The 21,908-nt window shown below is 40.7% G+C and overlaps 1 protein-coding gene across 2 annotated transcripts in view; it reads right to left on the reverse strand.

Annotated features, from left to right (window-relative positions):
• Positions 1 to 21,908, reverse strand: part of ARID5B (AT rich interactive domain 5B (MRF1-like)) — a 177,254-nt gene that overhangs the window by 44,941 nt on the left and 110,405 nt on the right. The window contains exon 1 of one of the 2 annotated variants that reach the window (XM_012657541.1): positions 59 to 338. The exons of the other annotated variant lie outside the window; for it this stretch is intronic. Coding sequence (XP_012512995.1) covers positions 59 to 62 — 4 coding nt within the window. The 5' untranslated portion in view covers positions 63 to 338. Of the gene's footprint in view, positions 1 to 58; positions 339 to 21,908 lie in introns of those variants that run through there. 2 annotated transcript variants of the gene reach the window in all.

Consider the following 21,908-nt stretch of genomic DNA (forward strand, 5'->3'; position numbering starts at 1 on the left):
ATTATCAAAGGTAAACAAGCTCACAAACAAAATCAAGCAAAGAGAAAGTAGTGATTACCCATTCCAGTCGACAAACATCTGCCTGATTGATGTCTGTGCTCATGAAAGCTACGGCATGTGACTGCTCCCCGGCCACATCCCTGGAAGTCTCCACTTGGTGTGGATGTCAGCGTCCCTCCGAATGCGAGCTGCGAGGCTCGGCGCTCTGCTTACAACTCCCCTCCCCCGGCAGCTCCATTACTCATGTAAACACACGGCAGTGACTAGCAGCCAGCGTGTGGGATGAGCCTGAGGACTTTGCGAGTTGCCAGACTGGCAGGGAGGGCTCTGCTCTCCCCACCTCCCTGCACGGCACGGGGCTGGTGATTTCATCCTGCCTGTTTTGTGGATCCTGACCTCTTGCTCCCTGTCAGAGCACGATGCCACGTTCCATGAATCTGCCACGGTCCACAGCCTGGAGCCAGGGCGTGCACTGTTTTGTTTAGAAGACTTTGTGTAGTACAGAAGTGTTTCCACAACTGACCCAAGTGCTAAGACTTTAATGACTGAGAGGGAAGGATGTACTTTCCTGTCCCTTATCAAAATAACAGCGGAGCAGAAAGCTGACGGAAAGAAACAGAACTTGGGGAGCAGGTCTGAGGCATTCCGCTAAAGGAAACAAAACAATATCGCCTCTGTTCTGAGACTTGTTACTATGATCTTCCCTTCCTTGCATTTTGGTGAAAAGCACTTAGACCAAACAGGCATTTGTTTCCAGAAAAGCTTTCAAATCCCAAAGGCCTTTTCGATAGAGAGAACTTGCATTGAACATGCTGTTTTTAAATAAAGGCAAAAGTTCCAGGAACCAACGAGAAGTCATCTCCAAACTGGGTCTATTTTCTCCATTCTTTGAGCTGTTTTCAGAACCCAGAGAAGCACATGTCCTCCCCCGGCAGATTCTGAGAATTACAAATTTAGAACAGACTAGCACCTAATATTCTGGTCACACGAACTTAAACGGGATTCGATCAAGAGAAAAAAGCCCTTTGTTCCTAATAAGGCAAACATACAGGGATATTTCAGGTATGGTTAGGCAAATCCCTCCAGTAACTCGGGGCTCAAACTCAAACTCAAATGCCTCTTTCCTTCTCTTTCTCTTACCGAACATGTCACTGCATTCCTGTACTTTAGCTGTGTTTTTGTTTTTTTTTTTTTGGGGGGGGGCATATTATTATACTAGACTGGAGAATCCTTCAGGGCAAGACCGTGCAGGACTCATCTCTCATCTGCCCCAGCACAACACCCTGGAGGAAACATTGCATAACGTGAATTTGTTGAATGAACAACTGACTCGTGGAAATAAAGATGCCCACATATTCCTCCTTCCTGTCCTCATGAGCTGGACCCGCCAACCTGACCACGTGGGATACGTGCCACACTGGACATCTGTAAAACTGCCATCACCTTTACTGCTTACATTATACTCTGGGAACATAAACCAGTGACTTGAGCTTGCGCTGGGAATGGAGATTGGAAACCTAAGGTCTTTGGTTCCTGATTACAGCTAAGCCATTGAGTCTGGCATCTCAGCTGGGCCCATAATCTTGTCCCACGTACCAGGGGACTGGAGAAGGCAGGACTAGGCAGGAGCCCCCATAATACAATTAGAGACCTTCTGGAATCATAAAGAGAAGCTTTATCATTGAGGGGCTAGCTTTGGGGGGGTAGCAAAAATTCTGCTCTCAAGTTATATCGTTTTTTTTCCTTTAGGGTCTTGAAAACAAATCATTTGCTAGGCCAGGGAGTAAAAACAAATGCATTATTGTGTGGTGGTGTTCAGGGGTGAGGTGAGGCTCTGGACTTTCACTCTTTTAGGTAAGAAACAGCCACAGCTCCTTCCAGACACCCTGGAGGGATCTATACTTGCCCTCTCCTTGAAAGCTCAGGGCTGTGCACCTACTGAGAGCACCAAAACCCTAAGACTCCAGAATTAGACCAGCTCTGGGGTTTTCGGTGAGACTGATCTCTATCAGCAAAGTCTCCTGGGAAGCCAGCAGTGCCCTTACCAATAGCATACCTGGTGCCAGTCAACTCTACTTGGAAAAAAAAATAATAATATAAAGTAATAAATGCACTGTTACCTTTACATGTGTATGTAATCCACTGGCCTGGCTCATCAAAGAGTTCAGTAAATGCTCATTGCATAAATGTTTTCAAGAGTATACATAAATATTATAATAACAGTAGCTAATGCTTTCTTTGTGCCCGTCACTGTCCTGAGTGCTTTGCATACAATAACATTTAAAACTCTCAACAAGCCAATGAGGAAGGCACAATTGTTATCTCCATTTTATAGCCAGGAAGCTGAGATAGAGATGAAATTACTTGTCTCCGGTCATCGAGTTGGTTACTGGTAGCAGGAGGACTCCAGCCCAGGCAAATGGACTTATCCAGAACCCCTACTTTAAGCATCTTCTCTCCAACAGACACAGACACACACACGCACTCACTCCCTCTGCCTTGTAATGAGGCTGGCAGTAAGCAGGGAGCTCTCCCCACATGAAAACAGTCTCAAATACCACACAGCACAAGGATGCTGCAGCCCATCCCAGGCAGCAAGCAGCATGTGACACCCTTGCCAGTGAGCAGGGTCCCCATCGGTCCTGACTCAGCAGTAGGTGACAGGACTTCCACTAAAGCCACGAAACCCAATAAAACTTGGTCAAGGTGGGCATGCACATTACCTCCTTACCGTGGGCCACTAACTCTGCTGCCTCATCAGTGAAAGATCTCTGTGGTTTTAAAGGAAATCTTTCCTCACCGACTGCCCATCTGTTCCGTCTACTCAGTGCCAAGAAATTAACAAGTATGCACCTTTGTGAAATCACTGCTATTTCTATAGGCGCTAATCCCCGGAGATTCAAGCTACCTCCAGTGATCAAGGCTACTTTGACATCTCACCCATGTTTGTTTTTTTGTTTAATTCCTTCAAATATTAATGAATTATAGTCTATTTTCTTGACAATATAGCAAAACAAGTTTGTTTTTCTTAAAGGGTCTAGAAGCTCAGAGCTGCAAACGTTCATTTATATATTTACTTCACTATGTGTTCAGACGAGTTATGTGGCAGGGCAGTGCAGGTGTGGGAAACTTTCATCTCAACCCCAACTTTTGCAATAATAATAATAAAACAAAGGAAATGTAACCAGTTACTGGCAAAGTCAATTGCTTTTGGCTTAAATGTTCCTGTTTTTTTCTACTGTGTTCTTCCTGTCATGACCGTCTCTTTTTTTTTATAGCATTTATGCTCTTGGAAATACCGCGAAGATAGATAAACTGCTATAAAAGCTGGATTGACTCATCAGTTAACAACTCTTTCTTCCCATTCTGCAGAGAGGATTTTGTTGCCAACGCAGCTACATATTCTCTCGAGAAATTCTTTGTGAGCTTCCACTCAGAGATAGGGCTTGCTTGTTGGTGGAGACTGGAATCAGGGGATGGAAAACCAGGCATAATTTTCCTAAGAGTTTGACCCCTGGGGGTCAATGTCTAGAGGAAGTCGACAGAGCGTTAACTCATTTGATTTGCAAGTTGTGTGTGTGTGTGTGTGAGTGTGTGTGTGTGTGTGTGTGTGTGTGTGTGTGTGTTTTAAACAGGAGCCAGCACTGATTGACATATTAGAGACGGACAAACATTGTTCTATGTATAGTATGCATTACTGATAATACTTTGCATTTCTGTAATGCCTTTCCTCTGAGGATCTCAATTCTCTGGTACATTTTCTTTGCAGACAATAATCTTAAAATACTCTGGGCAAGTTTCAGCATGGAGCATTGCTCTTTCTGGAAAAAAAAAAAAGCCCTACCCTAATTTAGTTATCATTTACTGTGTTCTATTTTCAATGTTTCCCTTTTGACTATTCAGAAACTTCCTCTTTCACTGTAACAAAAATAGGATGACTGTTTTTAAAGTTATTAACGTATGAGTAAAAGATTTAGAAACCAAGAATGGCAGAAGGCTTGATCAAAGCCACTCCTAAAATTTATGGGCGTAATAAAGGAAAGGCATTTCACAGATAATCTCTTACAGAATTTCAGTTTTCAAATATAGTTGGGGAAAAAAGGAAAACTAGAAGCTCTCAGCCCTCATTTTGGCTTTAAGCTAATATTTTTAACTTAAAAATTCATAAATGATTCCCTGAAATTTTTATTTCAAATCCAGTTATATTCCATTATAGTACCCCTTGGTATTTGACTTCTATTTAATTGATTGAATTTTTCTGCGAATTCACAAAACACTGCTCATACAAAGATTTAAGAATATTCAAGTTTATTTTTATTCTGTTTTCCTATAAACAGTCTTCCATACCTAGAAATGTTTGAGAAGCAATCATGCTGTCTCAGACATGAACACACAGGGCCATTAACAAGCACAGCTCGATCTTGTGGGACATTCTAACTTAAATGATAAATTTTAAACAAAAGACATGGTGAAACAATGCTACTAAAGTGTTATTATTTGGTAATTGTTCTGACAGTTCCCTATTAAAAGTAATTTTTTTTTCTCAAATAAAGCCATTAAAAAAATGAGCCCAGAGTCTCAAAGCCAGATGCCAGAGCCAAACTTAAATGCCTTCATGTTCCAATGCCACCAAGACCACACAGCCCTGAACAACAATGGATGGATGTGCCACAGAGAAATGGTCACACTCATCACGCTGGGTATTGTGGCTGTCTGAAGACCTGGGCTTTCAGTTTCGAAGTTTGCTTTAGCCCAAGCCACACTCCAACGGTGCTTGCACCACAAACATGCTCTCCCAGAATCCAGGTCCCTGTGCTACCTCCTGAAAGGGTGAGCAGTTGTGTTGTTACAGGGTGAAGAAAATGAAGCTATCTTTATATAAGGTCTATTCACTTTGCCTCTTTGTCAAAATCACTGAGATCCCCCAGAGACACTAATGAGAGTGAAATGTATTTACTGCCTTTGTCATACCTGGACTACGCGGGGAGTTTAAGTCCAAAACAGCCGTGGACTTCATTGACTGCTCAACAAACCATGTAAGTAAACACTCCTGTAATCCCTTCCCAAACATGCCCAGCTTTACTCACTCTTGTTTCATACTTGTGAATGCTGGAGCAATTGTTAATGCTCCAATCAAAGTTTTAGTAATTTCATAGGCATGCAATTTGCATAGCTATTTCCTGATCCGCCTTCTCTCTCTGCCCTGGAGGTCTTCATTTCTCAGAAACACTTAAAAACACAAATTATTTGACTTCAACCCTTCCCCCACCCAATAATGGAACAGGACGTGCTAGCTCATCTGTATTGCTAATTGGCTTGAAAGCATGTGACTCTATGCGTTCTTGCCATTAAAAGACAAGCAAACCTCTTTTGTAGTCAGGTTTTACCTGCAGTGATGGGCAGATTTCTATCTTTGTTCCCCCTCCCTCTTGAGGGGGGAGAGGAATTTAAATAAACTAACATTATTTATGCATTATTCTGAAATAATGAAGCGAATTCCAAGGTGATACAAAAATGTTCTAGAAGTCTATATAACAGGATTGTCCACAAGGACACTGGCAAATAAGAAAGGGCTTATAGATGCTTTTCACTACCTCTTGAGGGATAAAGGGAAAATCTGGGAGCTGAGTGTAGGTGCGCAGTTTTCAGAGGATTGATTACCTAAGGGTAGAATCCATGCCAGACCTTTCAAACTCTCAGCTTCCCTCTGTCTGTTTCAGCTACCCACAGTATCCACCAATAGAAACCATTCTCAGTGGAGGGTCCTGTTGAGGATTTGTAAGGGGGTGGTGGTGTGACTCACAGCTGTTTTGCAAAAGCTTATTCATCTTTGGGATACTGGGGACTACATGCCATAGCACAGACAGGGCTGTGGCCTAGGTTTCCCTGAGGCCCAGGAGCCTATGGAAAGACTCCTTTGCCTTAGAATTCCTCATATTCTAAAGAGACATCAGGGCAGAGTGAACACCTGAGGACCAAGCTCGGTCCTTAAGGTGAGGGTGGCAGTGCTATCTAGGTGCTAACACTGCACACAGAGGGTCTGATCCCCCCCGTCCACCTCGCCAGCTGCAACATCTCGGTATGAAGTCACAGATCCAGCAAAACCAAAAGTGGACTCTAAAGACACCATAGTGGCTCAAACTTCCACTTTCATATTTACCTGGCAACTGTTCTCTCCTACTACTCATCTCTCCAGATGCCAAGTGTCCTCTAGCCATTTCCAGGCCCCAGGCTCCTCTCAAAGGAGAAGATCATGGACACAAGCTATTAGGATAAGAATGAGCATGTTGTTTCATTGCTACACTATGTACTTCTCAGGATTTTGAAACATGTCCTGCATCCATTTTTTGAAAACTATTATATAAACACATATTTAGTCTTTCTTAGTATGGTACTATATATTAAGAATAGAATATTAACTTAAGATAATTGTCTCTTTTTTTTTTTTTAAGGCTGTTTAAGGATCCATTCTGGAAATGCTTTTTAAGGACTTTTAATTTCTACAATTTCTGAAGGTTATAAAGACAAAACCTCTTAAACACAGAAAATTAATTTTTTGTCTCTCTCTTTCTCTCTTTTTTTCTTTTTGTTACAATCAATAAACCCACTCATTCTAGTCTATGGTTGATATGTTCTGTGGTGTTACTATTGAACATGACAGCACAGAAGTGAAAGCTACATTTTTGTATTGAATATCCTTGCAAGGAACAGTAAATATCAGAACAGTTTTTAAACTCATATATAAACAGAACATTCTTGTTCAGCCATTTCTCCAGGTTTGGAAATAAGATATTTCATTTTCAACATTGAGGATAATTGATTTGCTACATCTCTAAAGAAAACATTCCCCACTTGGAAATAAGTAAAATAAGATGGTTTTTTTTGAGGGGTGTATGTGTGTGTGAATTAACACGGTGATATTTAACTTATTACAGACTTGGATGAATACTTTATGAGAGACATTTTAGTATTTAAAACACATACACAGAAGAGAAAAGAAAAAGTAAAAGGTCATCAAGTAATAGGCTTCCAATTTCTTTCTTAAAAGATCCAAAAAGGAATTTGTACCAAAAGGGGATTTTTCACTCTCTTTATAGTTTTTCTACCTTTCAGAAAGAATAATTTAAGAAGTAGGATAGTCTCTAACTTAAAAGCAAAAAGATGGCTATTTCTGGTTGTCTGAGATTCTGAGACAGTTTTCTTCAGTCAGGTAAATTCCTCTCACCCTCCCTCCTTTGTGAGGTACCAGTACCATCTCTGAAAAAGCACTGTAGTGGTCGCTGAGCTTCATTTGTTTGTGGAGGCACAGGAGCCAAGATACTGGAAAATGACTTTAAAAACTCTTCTGTGGTACCAAGGAACTCACGGATTGCATAGAAGAATGTGTGTATTGCAGCAGGGTGGGCGGAGGGGCCAAAGGAGAGGGGAAAGGGGACTGGAGTGAGAGAGGAAAGGTAGCAAGGTCCATAACACCTGGTGACACATTAGCTAAGAATAGATGATTATAGTCGGCAGAGCAAGCCAGAGTGCTCTGTTAATTGGAATGAGAATTTGTCACACTATAGAGAAACAACAGACAGATACCATCAGAAACTCTAAGATAAATCTAACGATGAACACAGAAGAGGTTAGAACTTCTTCGAATTTTTTTCAGTATAAGATAAAACACATGACTATTTAGAGTTGCTCTACCCAGTATAGTCACCATGTGTGGCTACCGAGCACTGGAAATGCTGTATGTCAAGCCCAAATTGAGATGTGCCATAGTGTAAAATACATACTGGATTTCCAAGACTTAGTATAAAATAAACTAAAAGATCTCATTAATAACATTTTATATTGATTACATATTGAAATGATAATATTTTGGATATACTGGATTAAATAAAATATATTATTAAAATTAATTCCACATGTTTCTTTTTACCTTTTAAAATGCGGTTACTAGAATATTTTAAATTACATGTGGCTCACATTATCTTTCTCTTGGGTGATGTTAGTTTAGTCAATAATTCAATGTTATGATTACAGATATGTTCTTGGAAATATGTGTTAAAGAGCAGACAGAACAAGATTAACATCTGAAGCTAGGATAATCAGCAAGAATCACAGTTCAAAGTTTCAGTACAATTTAGAATTTTATTCACTGTTAATGGAGGATAGTCACATAGAGATGTTAGTGTCTGAAAATTTTGCCAAAGCTGAGGTCTCTCCTTTGCTATAAAATTCAAATCTGGTAATCATTGACTCGAGGCTACTTAGTAGCCCTGATGAAGATGTTATTTCATTAACTTCCTTAACTAAGATGGCAACGCAAATGTTAAGCCTTGACAACAGACTGGAAGAAAGACAGAGAGAGAACGAGACAGAGAGAGGGAGAGAAAGGGACTATATTTGTTTCATGCCTTATTCTGTCCTGCCACCAACATGAGCAGGGTATAACATAAGCCATTTTCATCATCCAGTGCAAACTGAAGAGCAAATGGAACTTGAGTGGTTTGGGCTAGTTGGAAGTAGAAGCTTCTTAACCACAAATTGTTAATAGTCTGACTATATTTTCCTTTTTGTAGATTTCATCTGAAAATATGCAGAGGTTGGTAAGGCCTAAAAGCAAGGGGATAGCCTCCTTGTTCCCATGTTTTTATATGACAAAAAGTAAGATTGTTCATTGAAGACAGGCATTCCAATAAAGCCCAGAAAATCTGAACAAAACAAAAAGGTTTCAATTGTGGGGGGAAGAGACACATTCTTTCCCCAATCATTCTTGGCACCAAAAGACCATGAGGCATTACTCTGAGAAAGTGGCTGCCCAGTGCTCAGCTGGCCCAACGTCCCATCCTCCCAAACCACCAGTCACAGTAGCCGAAATCAAAGCCAATTCCCACCAGCCCCTCACCTCTTGATCCCTGTAGCAGCAGCAGCACAGAAACATAACTTGACATTAATAGCCCTCCAAACACTACATGCCAATCAAAGGGCTACACACCCCCCTGGTTAAAGAGTTTTCATTGTAAAAATAAAACAACAGCAATGGTGGCAGCAGAAATAAGCTTAGGAAATATTTTCTTTTTTTAGAAGGTAAGAGTTGCTATAGCATTTAAGGCAGTAACATGCAGAGAGATTAAGACCAAAGTCTCTGCAGCATCAACAAAACATGCAATGAATCTTATACATCCTACTGTATAATGCTTATAACATAATAACTTTTATGAAATTATTTGGTGGCTTCAACCTACATGCAGTGAAGCAGTCTGCACACCTCTGGTATGTTTCTGATATCTAACTATAGAAGTATTTGTCTTTGTCCTCCAAACTCTTTTATAGCACATGGTATGCATATTTCAGCATCCAACATTATTAACTCATGGCCAACTGTCAGTTGATGGTTATCTAACACATGGGGTCTCCACAAAAGGGATCCTTATTTGGGCAAAAGCTCTTGTCTGCACCAGTCTGTCTATATTTTGCCTCAGAAGAACTTTATTTGGATTATTATTCGCTGTTAGTGGAAACTCAGAGGCTGCATGTGTGGCAATCGGAAGGCAGAGAAATAAATCCTTAGCAAGTTAAAACACTTAGCTGATATTAAAACCATTTCTAGCTTTGTTAGCTGAAAGCAAACTCTCCATTGCCCTCTCGTGGTGAATCTATGTGATGCCGTGGGGTGACCATAAAAACCCAGAAACTAACAAGAGAGTTTAATCAAATACAGGTAAGGACATTCATCGTGGATAGAAACAGCCACAAATCACAACCTTATGTTGTTTTATATGTTTTAGAATTTACATTTTGCAGCCCTCCTATGTGGAGATGGACGGGGGGTGGGGGTGAGAGTGGGTGGGGCTTGTAATATGGAAATTAGAACTTTGTCTTTGTAGAACACAATGACTTCACTATATTTACAACCATAGCTGCTATAGATGTGGCAAATTGATTTTTATGAGATTTACGACCTTAAAAAAAATCATGCTCACATTTTGAAAGTTCCTTCATAACCAAAAATAGACTGATGTTCCAACTGGTTTGGAATTATAGGAACCAAGGAAAGAAGTCTGAATAATTCCCTAATATGGAAGAAAAACTGCTTTTTTTTAAAAAAAAAAAATGAGGAACCGTTTATTTGTTTCTGACAATAGGCAACATATGGGAATTGGAATTTATAGAACCAAGTGTAGGTACAAAATTTATCATTCCATATTCTCTAAAAATAAAATTTTATAAATTTCTGAACTCCAAATTTAATAATCAGTTACCCAATTTAGTATTTAATTTTATTTTTTAAAAACCCCGTTTAAAATTTCTGCTGTATGCCTTTCAACAATTTCCTGCCTAACAGGCCCATCCCCAAAAAGCAAACAAACCTGGTATTAAAACAGACTGAGGAGCTTAAGAAAAAAGCTGAGGGAGAAGTCGGGGCAAAGTCCATGGGAACATAAACTATTTTTTATCTTATTACCAGTAAATGTGCCATTTCTCTCTTTTTGTGTTTTCTTTTTAGATAAAAGCCACTCCTCCAACCAGCATTAACAAAAATACTCTGTATTTTTAATATGATTTTAGGGGCAGACTAATCTTAACTTGGCTTTACTACTCACACGTGGAACTTCAGTTTTGCAACAACAGTCATTTGATTTTTGTCTTTGAATTAGCAAAGTTCTTATAGCAATTTTATTGTAAAATTAAACAGCTGGGAGTTCTTTAGCAAAACATGACAATTCTTGTTCTTCTTTGTACTATTGTGCAAGCTGAAATACCCTTTCTTTCATGTCTTTTTATTCCAAAATGAATTCCCTCGTTAGCCTTGTTCAGCTTTTAAAAATATAATAAAGAAGGGGGGCGGTATTTGCTGACCTCTGAAATTCATCTGCTTTTAAGCACAGGGCGTTTACACAAGGTGCGTACTGAAAGGGCTTTTGTTTAATTCCTATTATGGAATGAAAAATGATATTCTGCCCCAATATAATGCCAATCCTTGTGTACAACAAAGTACTTGCTGTTTGCAAGTACTTCTGTGGAGTGAGGCATCTTATGCCTATTTTGCAGATGGGAAAACTGAAACATTGCTGAATGGTGAAGAAATACGGAACTAAGATGTTCATGGAGGCTGGAATTAAATTTAGAATTTGACTCTTAGCCCAGGACTCTAACCACGTGAGGGCTTTGACTCTTTGGAATCAACAGAAGAGCAGTTTTAAAACATTCTTTTGACATTATTAACCACAGCCTGAGGGCTCAGGGAAGTGGGGATGAGAGGCGGGGCCTGGAAACATAATACAGAGCTGCTAGGTGACAGCCTCTATGACATTGCTAATAATATGGATTACTGGATCCATGCTGCTATATATTCCAGGAATATTCAGTGGCTTAATGATTCCCTTTGTATCTCAGAAAATTAGAATCTGAATTTGAAGGCTAGTGTAGACAGCCTCCTAAAATAGGAAGCCAGAGAGTCATGACAAGACATGAATTGTGGAACGTGGTTCTTGGCTTTTCAAATGGATTTAGAACCAAAGACCACTGCTAGGAGTTAGTGAATCCACTGATGTGATGACAGCAGGATTCTTCATTTGAGGTATTTATAGAATGATGAAATTCCACAGCTGAAGGAGAACTTAAGGCACCAGCCAGTCCAAACCCTCCTTCTATGCCCAGAGAGCCTGCCATTTGCCCAAAGTCACACAGCAAGCAGCAGAGCTGCGACAGACTCTGGCCTCTGCTGGCCGCATGAGATGGGCAGCAGCACCTTGGCAGCAGATGGCTTTTCAATGGGTGCTGAGCATCTCCACCTGGGTCTCTGCAGGGCGAGCTCTGTCATCCCCAGACCACGTTACTGAAACACGCTTTCCAAGGAACTGCAATTAATAAAGTCAAACGGGAGCTGACAAGGACATTCCCACTGTGTTCAAATGCCAAAACATACAACCGAGAAAGCTCACTTCGAGTGCAGGAGACGTGGGTCCCTCTGGCAGGACTTCTGTGCACCACACTCCCAGCTGTTTGCTCACACCCAAATGTGAGGGACTAGGAGCAAAGCGTGTGAAGCCACCCGAATGGTGCTCCAGCAGTGGGCGTCAATGTCTGCCACCTGGCTTGCTTTTGTTAGGCTCGGCTGGGAGCCCTCCTCCGGGTGAGGAAAGGCTTTGGGAACGCAGGACCTCTGGGAGCAAGAAGAATTGGACCACAGTCTACCTTGCCATGGAGCTTGTTCCTTACCTTCCAACAGTAACAAATGCCTTAGAGGTCCCAAGCACATCACATGGCTTCACACCTGTGTATGTTTGTTCCTGGGCTTCCTCTGCCAATATTCTTCTTTTTTCAGCTTTTTCTTCCTCCTGCCCCACCTCCTACTTGTTCTTCTAGACCTGCGTTGGTTATCGCATGCCCTGCCACATCTCCAGTTGGGCGAGGGAAACTTTCTCCGTAGCTTCTGTATCTAACATGCTGCTATCCTAGCACCTACCACATCTACTGACATTGTCTGTCTGTGTATCTGTCTCCATCCCCAGACTCTAAAGAGATCATGTCTGTCTTGGTCACTGTAGCATTGCTATAGTAGGTGTTCGGTGAATGTTTACTGAACAAATGACTCTCTCCATGTCATGTTTCGAAATCAGGGTCTGGTACTTATTAAGAGTCTGGTAAATGTTTGTTAAACTGCACTGACTGCTGATCCCACTAGAGAAAATAAATACCTCTGAATACAGCAAGGTATCTGGGCTATCCTGGGTGGTTCACCTTCCTGTCTATAGCACCTTACCTTGGTCCCAATTACCATTAATAAGGGAAAGACACGTATACCCACGTTTTAATTTCCACTATGTGACTCTGACACCCAGCTATTGTCAACCACCTAAATATTTAACAGAAACTTGCCTTGCGTGTGGACACACAGAACTGACCTGTTTTGCCAAGACCCTCAAACCCACAGGGACGTTGGCTCTCCTAGAAAGCCCTTAAACCAGGAAAAAGTCAGCAACATCTCGAGAAATAAAGTTCCCTGGGGAAGATGGCAGACTGCCTGGTGAGAATTACTTTTTTAAGGAACCCCATCTCTGCAAAGCTGCCTAAAAAACGTGCCTGCAGATGAAAGTCTGGGCAAATCTATAATGTAGAGATTAAATTTAAATTCCAATAAAGATTTTTAACAAAGATCAATAAAATAGGAGATTGATCTGCAGTTAAAAGTTCCCAGTAATGGGATAGTCTAGAAATTTCATAAATAATGCTTTTATCTTGATTACAAAATAATCCCCTGCCACAAAAACAAGGCGAATCAAGGTAGGGAATTGTTCAGCGGGAATTAAAATGTCACGCTTTACACAGAATAAAGCATTGCAATCACCAGGGAAACACACATTGCAAATGTGTTAACACAAAATTACATACATCACTTAATTATATAAGCGCATAGCTCCTGAGTAACCCATTAGCTAAACATGTCGGCTGCGGTTGAATATATACATGTAATATTTTTAGCACAGAGGGGATATAACTATGTCAGGCCTGGCACCGTAAAGCCTGAGATGGCAAGTGCTATTAAATTGAGATGCAATCATGTTGAAAAGGAAACATTAACAAACAGCAGACAATTGAGAAGAAAATACAGTGAGCTTGTGTTCTACTACATGTGCTTCCAAAACCTTATATAACTATTCATTGTCTATTTCATCTGGCTTGCATCCCAGGTTTGTTCTATGCTATACTAATTTTATAATAATAAACTGCTACACCAGTTTTATGAAATCATGCACGCACAGAGGTTGCAAATGACATTACATCTGATTATCTTCACTGGCAAAGGACCCCATCCTGAAGTTAAACACAGCCTCACGCAAAACCATCCACTTCGTTTAAAATGGCCCCTCTACTTCGCTGCTGAAAAAAGATATGTCATATTTCCTTTCATCATCACAACACTGGCGAAGTTGGTGAAATTACTGCTAGATACCCAAGTTCCACAAGAAAGTAGAGAGGGCACAGGCTTTGAGAGCAGGTAGCTCTGCATTCACTTTATAAATCAGGTAACTATATGACCCTGGGCAGGTCATTGTCTCTCCCTGGGGCTGAATTTACGCATTCATCCAAGGGGGATTGTATCTCTATCTGGAAAGATTACGATAAAGAAAGAATGCAAATGAGGTGACATTAGACAACATGCCCAGCACATTCTTTTATTCAGTCCACTAAGACACTAATAAATGGGGGATATCACTATTATCACTATTACATAAGCAGGTATTTATGCATATAAAGTGATAACAGGCAATAAATGAGTCATTAAAAGGGGAGAACATGTCTTGGTGATAACTGATTCTGTGTTTTGGGCAATTTGAAATCTCAAGGCAAAAAGTGAAGAAAGTAAAGTGTTGCCTAAATAGTATGAGAGAGACAGACAGACAGACAGACTCTGACTATGCCAAGTATCCTCCTTCTTTAATCATTGAATGTTTCTGAAAAGTGCTTGGAGAGGCGGCACTCAATGCTTAAGTCCTCAAGCTCATCTGAATCATCTAAATCCTTTATATCTGGGAATCACCATACAAAAGGCCTTTGCATATTGTGGAAGCTCAAAAATTAGACAACAAATTGAACAGAATTGAATATGACAGGCCAAGAAGAAAGGCAACCTGTCATTTGTGTGAAAGACAACCAATGGTATAAATCAGTTGTCTGCAGTGAAGAGGCAATTCCTTGATTAACCTATGTTCTTTACCTAATGGTGTCAGTTCAAAGGCTGCAAAATCCCAAAGAGAGTTACCAGAGGAGGTGTTATAACCCTTCTTCTTAAGAATTTTCCAAAACTCCTTTAGTTACACAACCATTTGGGATTAGGCAGAAAGCAGTCCTGCACGAAGGCAGAAAAATGGACCAAGCTACACTTAGAGATCCCTCTTACAGTTTACATTTTCCCTTTTTGCATGTGTCCAAGATGAATAGGGCATTTCAGTGGGTTTCTAAGGATGCCAGACCAGACCTCTTTACACTTAAAGATGCATGACCCCTGCCTGATTCCTGGGGGATATGCTTTGAAAGTATTATCAGAAACTCGGTCATCTCAGCTGCACGTCACTGTATTTGCTCTTCATTCATTTTTAGACCCTTTGCACTCCAAAAATGCTTCTTGATGGTTGCTAGGCAACTATTGTTGAATACATGCAAGAGGCATTAATTGTGTGAACATTTTCAAAAACAGAGAAAAATTGTTTAAAACTGAGGACATTGCCATACCTAAAATAAAACATTTCTTCTTTAAGCAGCTGTCCAGCATAGGGCCACTACAGGCTGCTGGCTTCTGTACATCGGGGCGGAGGGGGGCGGGGAGATAATTCACCAAAAATTATTCCCTTACGTTTCTTTGTCTTCTATCTTCCCTCTTCACCCCCCCACTCAAATATGTAAGTAGCCCCACCTTATAACAAAGCCTCACTCATAGGATAACCGGGACTTGTCTTATCAAATATTTTCTGCTCTTCCTGTTGTGTGGTTCCTCACTGCCCGCATTTCTCCTGACATGGGTATGTCATACTTGCATATCCTCAGGGCAGGACAGCTTGTGGCTCCTCAATGATTACATCTAGCTTTAGGACCCACTACACTTATCACAGAGCGATCACGTCTTTCTCTGACCCAAATGGAAACAACAAGAACTTTTCTATTTTCCACATCAAAGACAGATTTCCGCTGAGGCCAAATGCTGTGTGCTTCTTACCAGGAAACGCAGATTTCATTTTATAGTGTTTTCCCTACATTTTTTTTTGACATTCCAATGTCATGATTAAGCTACAAAGACTTCAATAAACTGATTCAAACATCTAAACTCAACAAGGGTAGAATGTGTCCCAAGGTGATTTCCCCTTTGTGTTGGATACTAAGTGGAGTGATACAAATTTCCATCAGGATGGAGTCCTACCGACAAAGTAGGTTGAGTTCACACTCTTTCCCCTACATGGTTCCCACAGGTAACCAGTTTTCTCATCTGCAAAATGGGGGAAAGGATTCAGGGCTGAGATCAGTGCCTGGCACATAGCAAATAGCACATAAGCACTAGTAATTATCATCATTATTATTATCGTCATTATTATTTCTGGGTCTTAGATCCAACATTTCTCTTTACTATATTTTGGCTATATACTCTCATTTTGGTTAATTCCAATCAAAGATTATGTCTTCCCTATGAAATTAATTTGGAAAAATACTGAGAATAATTAACCTGCCACAGAAAAAAGAGAGGTTATTAATATTATCAGAGATAAAACATATTAAATAAATAGATATGATTCGTGACTTCCAAGCTAACTGTTGGGGGGCCATAGAGATCAGAGAGGACATGGCATCCCTGGAAGTGTGTCTAAGAGTTGGGGTGGCAGGAGGGGAGGAACAGAATAAAACTGGAGGCAAGAATGTCACAGCTCTGGATTCAGGACGGATAAATCCTAGGACTCTCTATGTACCTACTGCCACCCCAAACTGTCCCACAAACAGTTCTGGAGAGCAGATGGAGGCTGGTAGATCTCCCCTGATTTAGGTTAGTTTTGGTATGTATTGTAAATCTTTTGTAAGTGTTTTATGCCAGGCACTGGGCTAAGAGCTTTATGTGTAGCAATTCACTTAATCCTCACGTAATAGCCCCTCGAAGTGGGTCATATTATGATTGCCAATTTAAAAATGAGGAAACTGAGGCTTGGAGAGCTTAGCTGATTGCCCGGGGGGCACATAGCTGGTAAGCAAACGTGAGTGGAGACTGAGACACAGATCCGTGGGTATTCAGAGTTCATCTTCTTGGCACTGGGCTCCCTGCCTCTGCAGAGCAGCCTGCCTCAAGACCCTGCCCGGGAGTAGACTTTGTTCCCTGAGAAGTGGCCAAGGAGGAGAGAGGCCGGAAAGCAGAATGCAGTCACAACTGGAACACACTTAACATAGGGTTGCTCATTCAATTCTATAAACTAGTATTTCTGTACTTACATAACTCCCTCAAACTAAGAAAGAAAACAAGCCCAAGCTCGTTCATTCTTCTCCCTGTCCCCCACATCATTAAAGGAAACTCCTCTCGTTCCTAGTTAAGGTAAACATCATGGCAGAAGTAAGAATTATTTTCAGCAAATAGTTCTTGGGCACCAATTAGCCTTGTGACCAAATATTTCTTGAGTCACCAAAGAAATATGAGATGGGATTCTTGTTTTGCAGAGACGTAGAATCAAGTTTATTTGCTGAGAGTCAGAGTTGACACATCCCTTCCACATTCCTTGCCTACCTAGGATCAGCGGGCTAGGCCCTGTCTGGGGCACAGTGTTTCCAAGATGTCCCTTGTCCTCACTCCCACATAACTGAGGTTCTGGCATGGAAAAGAGAGAGACACAGTAAGGTGTGACGGGTCAGTGTGATAACATGGCAAGAGGAACCCGCAGGGCTCCTGAACTCATTGGGACAGAGGGCAGTCCTCTCTGAGGGCGGGGTGTTGGAGCTGAGATCTGCAGGATGCAAGGGGAAGTTGGCCAGGTTGAGGGGCGAGGCAATGATGAAAGGATTTCTTTTCCAGGAAAGGACATATACAAGGGTTTAGATTCAAGGGAGAGAAAACCAAGTTCAAGAATTAAAACAAAAGAAAAGAGGCCCACATTCCCTGGCTGTGTAGAGTACAAGGGAAAGACCATTATCTTCCCACGAGATACTGTGAGAAAAATGCAGGACTACGGCAAAGACCCTCCATGCTTCAGGCCTCCAGGAGACAGACAGATTCAAGAGTGCCGGTGCAGGATCTGTGGCAAGATGGGGCTTGATGGATTGGCAGGACCGGGAGAGATAGAGGAAGAAAGAGAAGAACACAGACTTTTATTTCCTTCTGTCTTATGGACACAGGGTGAAACTAACCCTGGCTGCCCATTCTGGCAAGAGCCTTCCCCAGCACCTTGTCACTGTGACACAATCCGCATGTGTATGTATCATCCTTGGCGAAAAGGCTCACAATTCCTCCTTTTGTTCCCCACTAGCCCACATTCAGTTCCTTCTGCGGGCTGAGGTTGCTTATTTTAATATGTGATTCTTCATTTATTCATTTTCAGCCAGCAAACAATTTTTAATTAGCTTGTTCTTTATTAAGGACATGGAGCAGGTTATTAACTAGGTGCATCTTTGAGTCTTTAAAAAGAGTGAAAAAGACATAATCAATCTGCGTGTGATGTTTGGGGGTTTAAGTGGTATTAGTCAACATATTTAGAGCAAATCTCATCAAGCTCCATTTTTAAGCCCTGACTCAACTGATGATCCCACAAGGCAGAAGGGAAGAGTGGGATTAATACATTAGTCACTTGCAAAACCTGCCAGTCCCTCCATTACATTAATTCCAGTAAAATATTCAAGGGAATAATAAAAATTTTTTCAAAAAAAGTATATCCTCTATCTACCGAATTTGACAAGAAGGATTCACTTAGCTCTGTCAGAGTACTTAAATACTGTTATAATGGCTTCATTCAAGGGTTCCTCCACCAGAATGTGAGTGTCTCTAAGGTTAGCATTACGTTGTGTTCTTTATTGTACCAGTTCTATATCCTTACATGGGGCTACACACAATTACATAGTTGATAATAAATGTCACTTGGACTATAAATAAATGGACAAGCTGATTGTCTACACTGCAGGTATCTGCTAACAGGTAACACAGGAAACTGGGGGATCAAAAGAACCACATGAGCTCCCCGTGAGATGGAAGAGAAGGTTTTCAGGTCACTCCATTTGGCAACTCTGTCCCGGTCAGTTGTTCCGTGTGGTTCTGTTTCTTGCAACAAGGCTTGGGTGTAAATACTCAGCACGAGTCTAACTCCACTTGTGGAAGAGCCACTTGGAATCTGAACCGCACTGAAGGAAGTGAACCAGGGAGGTAAATGAGTGGTGTCACTACCTTATCAAAAAGCCAGCCCATCGGCAGTGAGCTAAAGAAAGTGAGCAGTTTAGCTATTTCTTTAGTATCCACCTGAGGCACCGTCAGCATTTGCAAGGCCAGGGTCTTTGGTGTATCTTCACCAGATACAAACATTTCTTGAGCTTTCGCTCAATGAAAGCCATTTTGGAATATATTTAGCCAACTATTGTAGAAATCCTTTCAATTTGCCAGATTTAAAAAATGCAAATAAGCTTTTCCTTTGCTTCAACTCCACTGGCCCCAGGTCAGCCTGCATGGAATTGCCTGCTTGCTTATGCACATAAAACTTGAAAGACTTATATAGAGGAACTATGATATGGTCACAAGTTATACCTACACTTCTCAACGTGCAGCGACTTGATCAAGAGCGATTTGTATTTAGCATGTTTTTCTAATTACACCTCTGTTGTAATATCTAGCAGCTATTGCTGGAAGCATGCAAGTAAACATAGGTTATTTAGCTAATTTCCAGACAATAGATGCCAACTGTGGATACAGTAGCAAGATCACAACTTAACTACAAATGCCCAAGCTTGTTATAGGGAAATTTATAACAAGTAAAGGCAGACAGACGCGTCCAGATCACCTTTCTAAAAAGCCATTAGAAACAACTCCAAATCTCCCCCTCTAAACTGTCTTTAAAGATAACCATGTAAATCTCCTCAAAATAAAGCCACTGAATTCTATGGCCAAGATAAAGAAGTTCCTTTACTGTGAGATTTGTTGCAGTAAAAATAAGTCACAAATGAATCACAAAGATGTAAGATAAGAACTGGGTGGAAAACACTGTGATAGATGACACATCTCATTAAACATAATTTTATGTGATCGGTTACTGTATTGCCCTGTTTAATTGATTTATATACACTTTAGGAAGCTTTTTACTGTTCAGAATGCAATTATATACTTTATAATTGAGTACATAGTTGATTAATTACAATGTTTATGGTCATTTCAATTAAAAGCTGGTTATCAGGTCCGTGGTCAGAAAGCTACCCTCCCTACCTTTAAAACACTGCTCCTACAAGTGATGTTCTGTGAAAACACATTATACTTAACCTACAAGACGTTTACTTACAGCACTGTTTCCAGTAGGACATTTATACACAGTAACAAAGAAGCTATCTTCTCTTTAGATATTTGTCTATTCCTAAGTATCTTTGACACAGGGTCATTCTCAATATTTTGAAAGTTCTTTCCAAACAATTTTGGAACCAGAAAAGAATAACAATATGGATGATAATTTGTATCCAGCGGGAACCCGGTCAATATCTACCCATAAAAAGATTTTCTGGATTTTCTTCAATTCAATGGTTTGGTAGCTTTTGTGCTCTTTAATGAGAACAATGGGAAGTTAATTTCCCTCTTGAAAGAAAAAAAATCATAAAACATAATTTTGTCAAATCTCCTTCAAAGGAATTTCTTTCTTTGCTTCTTATCTGTTCAAAGCTGCTTAAGATATGGTAGCCAATATCAATCAGGAAACATTTGACCCAAAGAGATAAAGTTCCGAAGTATGATCGTTTGATGAATGGTTTGCCCTTATCAGCTTGTAATTGCTATTATAAACTCAACAGAAAGGTTCCCTTCCACTCTCCTTTCTGAAATAAGCCTCAAAGAAAAGGAGTGGTGTGTCACCATTAAACCTCAGGCCGTAAGCACATGCAGTAGTCCCTGGCTGCTACAAAGACAACAGGTGTCGCTTTAGTAAAAATTAAGAATCTCTTAAGTTCTACATTCTGTGTGTATGTATGTGCACGTGTGTGAATATAAATATATATATTTACTAGCTTACCATTCACATCCTAGACTTGAGAATTCATGAGAGCAGAAGACTTGTTTAATTCAAGAAAGTGTTAAATTAATCAGGGCCTAATTGTGGTGTCTGGTACCTAATAAGTTTTCACTAAATATTTGCTGAATTGCTGAATGGTGGGCTCGACAGAAAGAAGAATAGATGGATGGATGAATCAGGCGCTCTGTGCTGAGGGGATTATCATCCCCATTTTAAAGCTAAGAAAACTGAGGCTAGGAAGTGAAGCTGCTTGTGCAGAGGGGACAGGCCCTTAAATCAGTGTCTTCCTTATCTTTGTGTGTATGCTGCCGATGATGCTGAGCAGCCTATTATCTTCATCCAGGGCTCAGATGGGTTGGGGCAGGAGAGGGGACACCACCAGCTTCACCTCTGTGCAATCTGGATCATAACTATTTTGATAGTTTTTATTTCAAGATTACTACACGAGAGGCACAGTGTGAAACATTTCCTGTACATCATCTTGGTCAATCTTACAACAATCATGGGAAGCAGGTGCTGTTATTCTTGTATATGAGATGAGAAAACTCAGAGAAGATAACAAACTTAGCAAAGAACAACAACGGAAAGAACAAGTAAAGAAAACCAAGCATTAGGAAAACCTAGGGTAGTAAATGGCCCAAACACCCATTATCTATTATCGGAAGGTAAGTAGCCAACAGCAATGGTGAAAAGATGGCTTCATTTCTAAGGGCCACAAGAAGCCTCGACTTAGCATCTCACTATCAGAATACAAGAAAAGTAGCAGTGGTTGAACCACTCTACCATTAGCACATTTTATTCCATGAGTCTCAATAACAATTTCTGCATCTGTGATAATGGGTTCATATTACAAGATCTGTCCGGAAAGTATCCAGCCATGTAATGTGAAAAATAGAGATATTTATTGAAGAAGATACAAGATACAAGAAACATTGTACATAGGACAATGATGCCTCAGTCCCCTTCAAAGTGTGCACCTTGGGACCTCACACAGTTCTCCCAGTGTCCCTTAACCTAACTCATACACATTCAACATTCTCAGGTGTTCTGCTTGTTGCAGGCCTTCCAGAACGTGGATCACTTTCAGCAGATTCTCGACCATCTTTGAAGCATTTGGGGCACACTTTTTTTTGCTCTGTACTCATTGTGTCATCCCCAAAAGCCTTCTGAATTATCTGAATAGTTTCTGTGGAGGAA

Source organism: Propithecus coquereli, unplaced genomic scaffold (genome assembly GCF_000956105.1).
Source record: "Propithecus coquereli isolate 6110/MARCELLA unplaced genomic scaffold, Pcoq_1.0 Scaffold115, whole genome shotgun sequence".
NCBI classification, from domain to species: domain Eukaryota; kingdom Metazoa; phylum Chordata; class Mammalia; order Primates; family Indriidae; genus Propithecus; species Propithecus coquereli.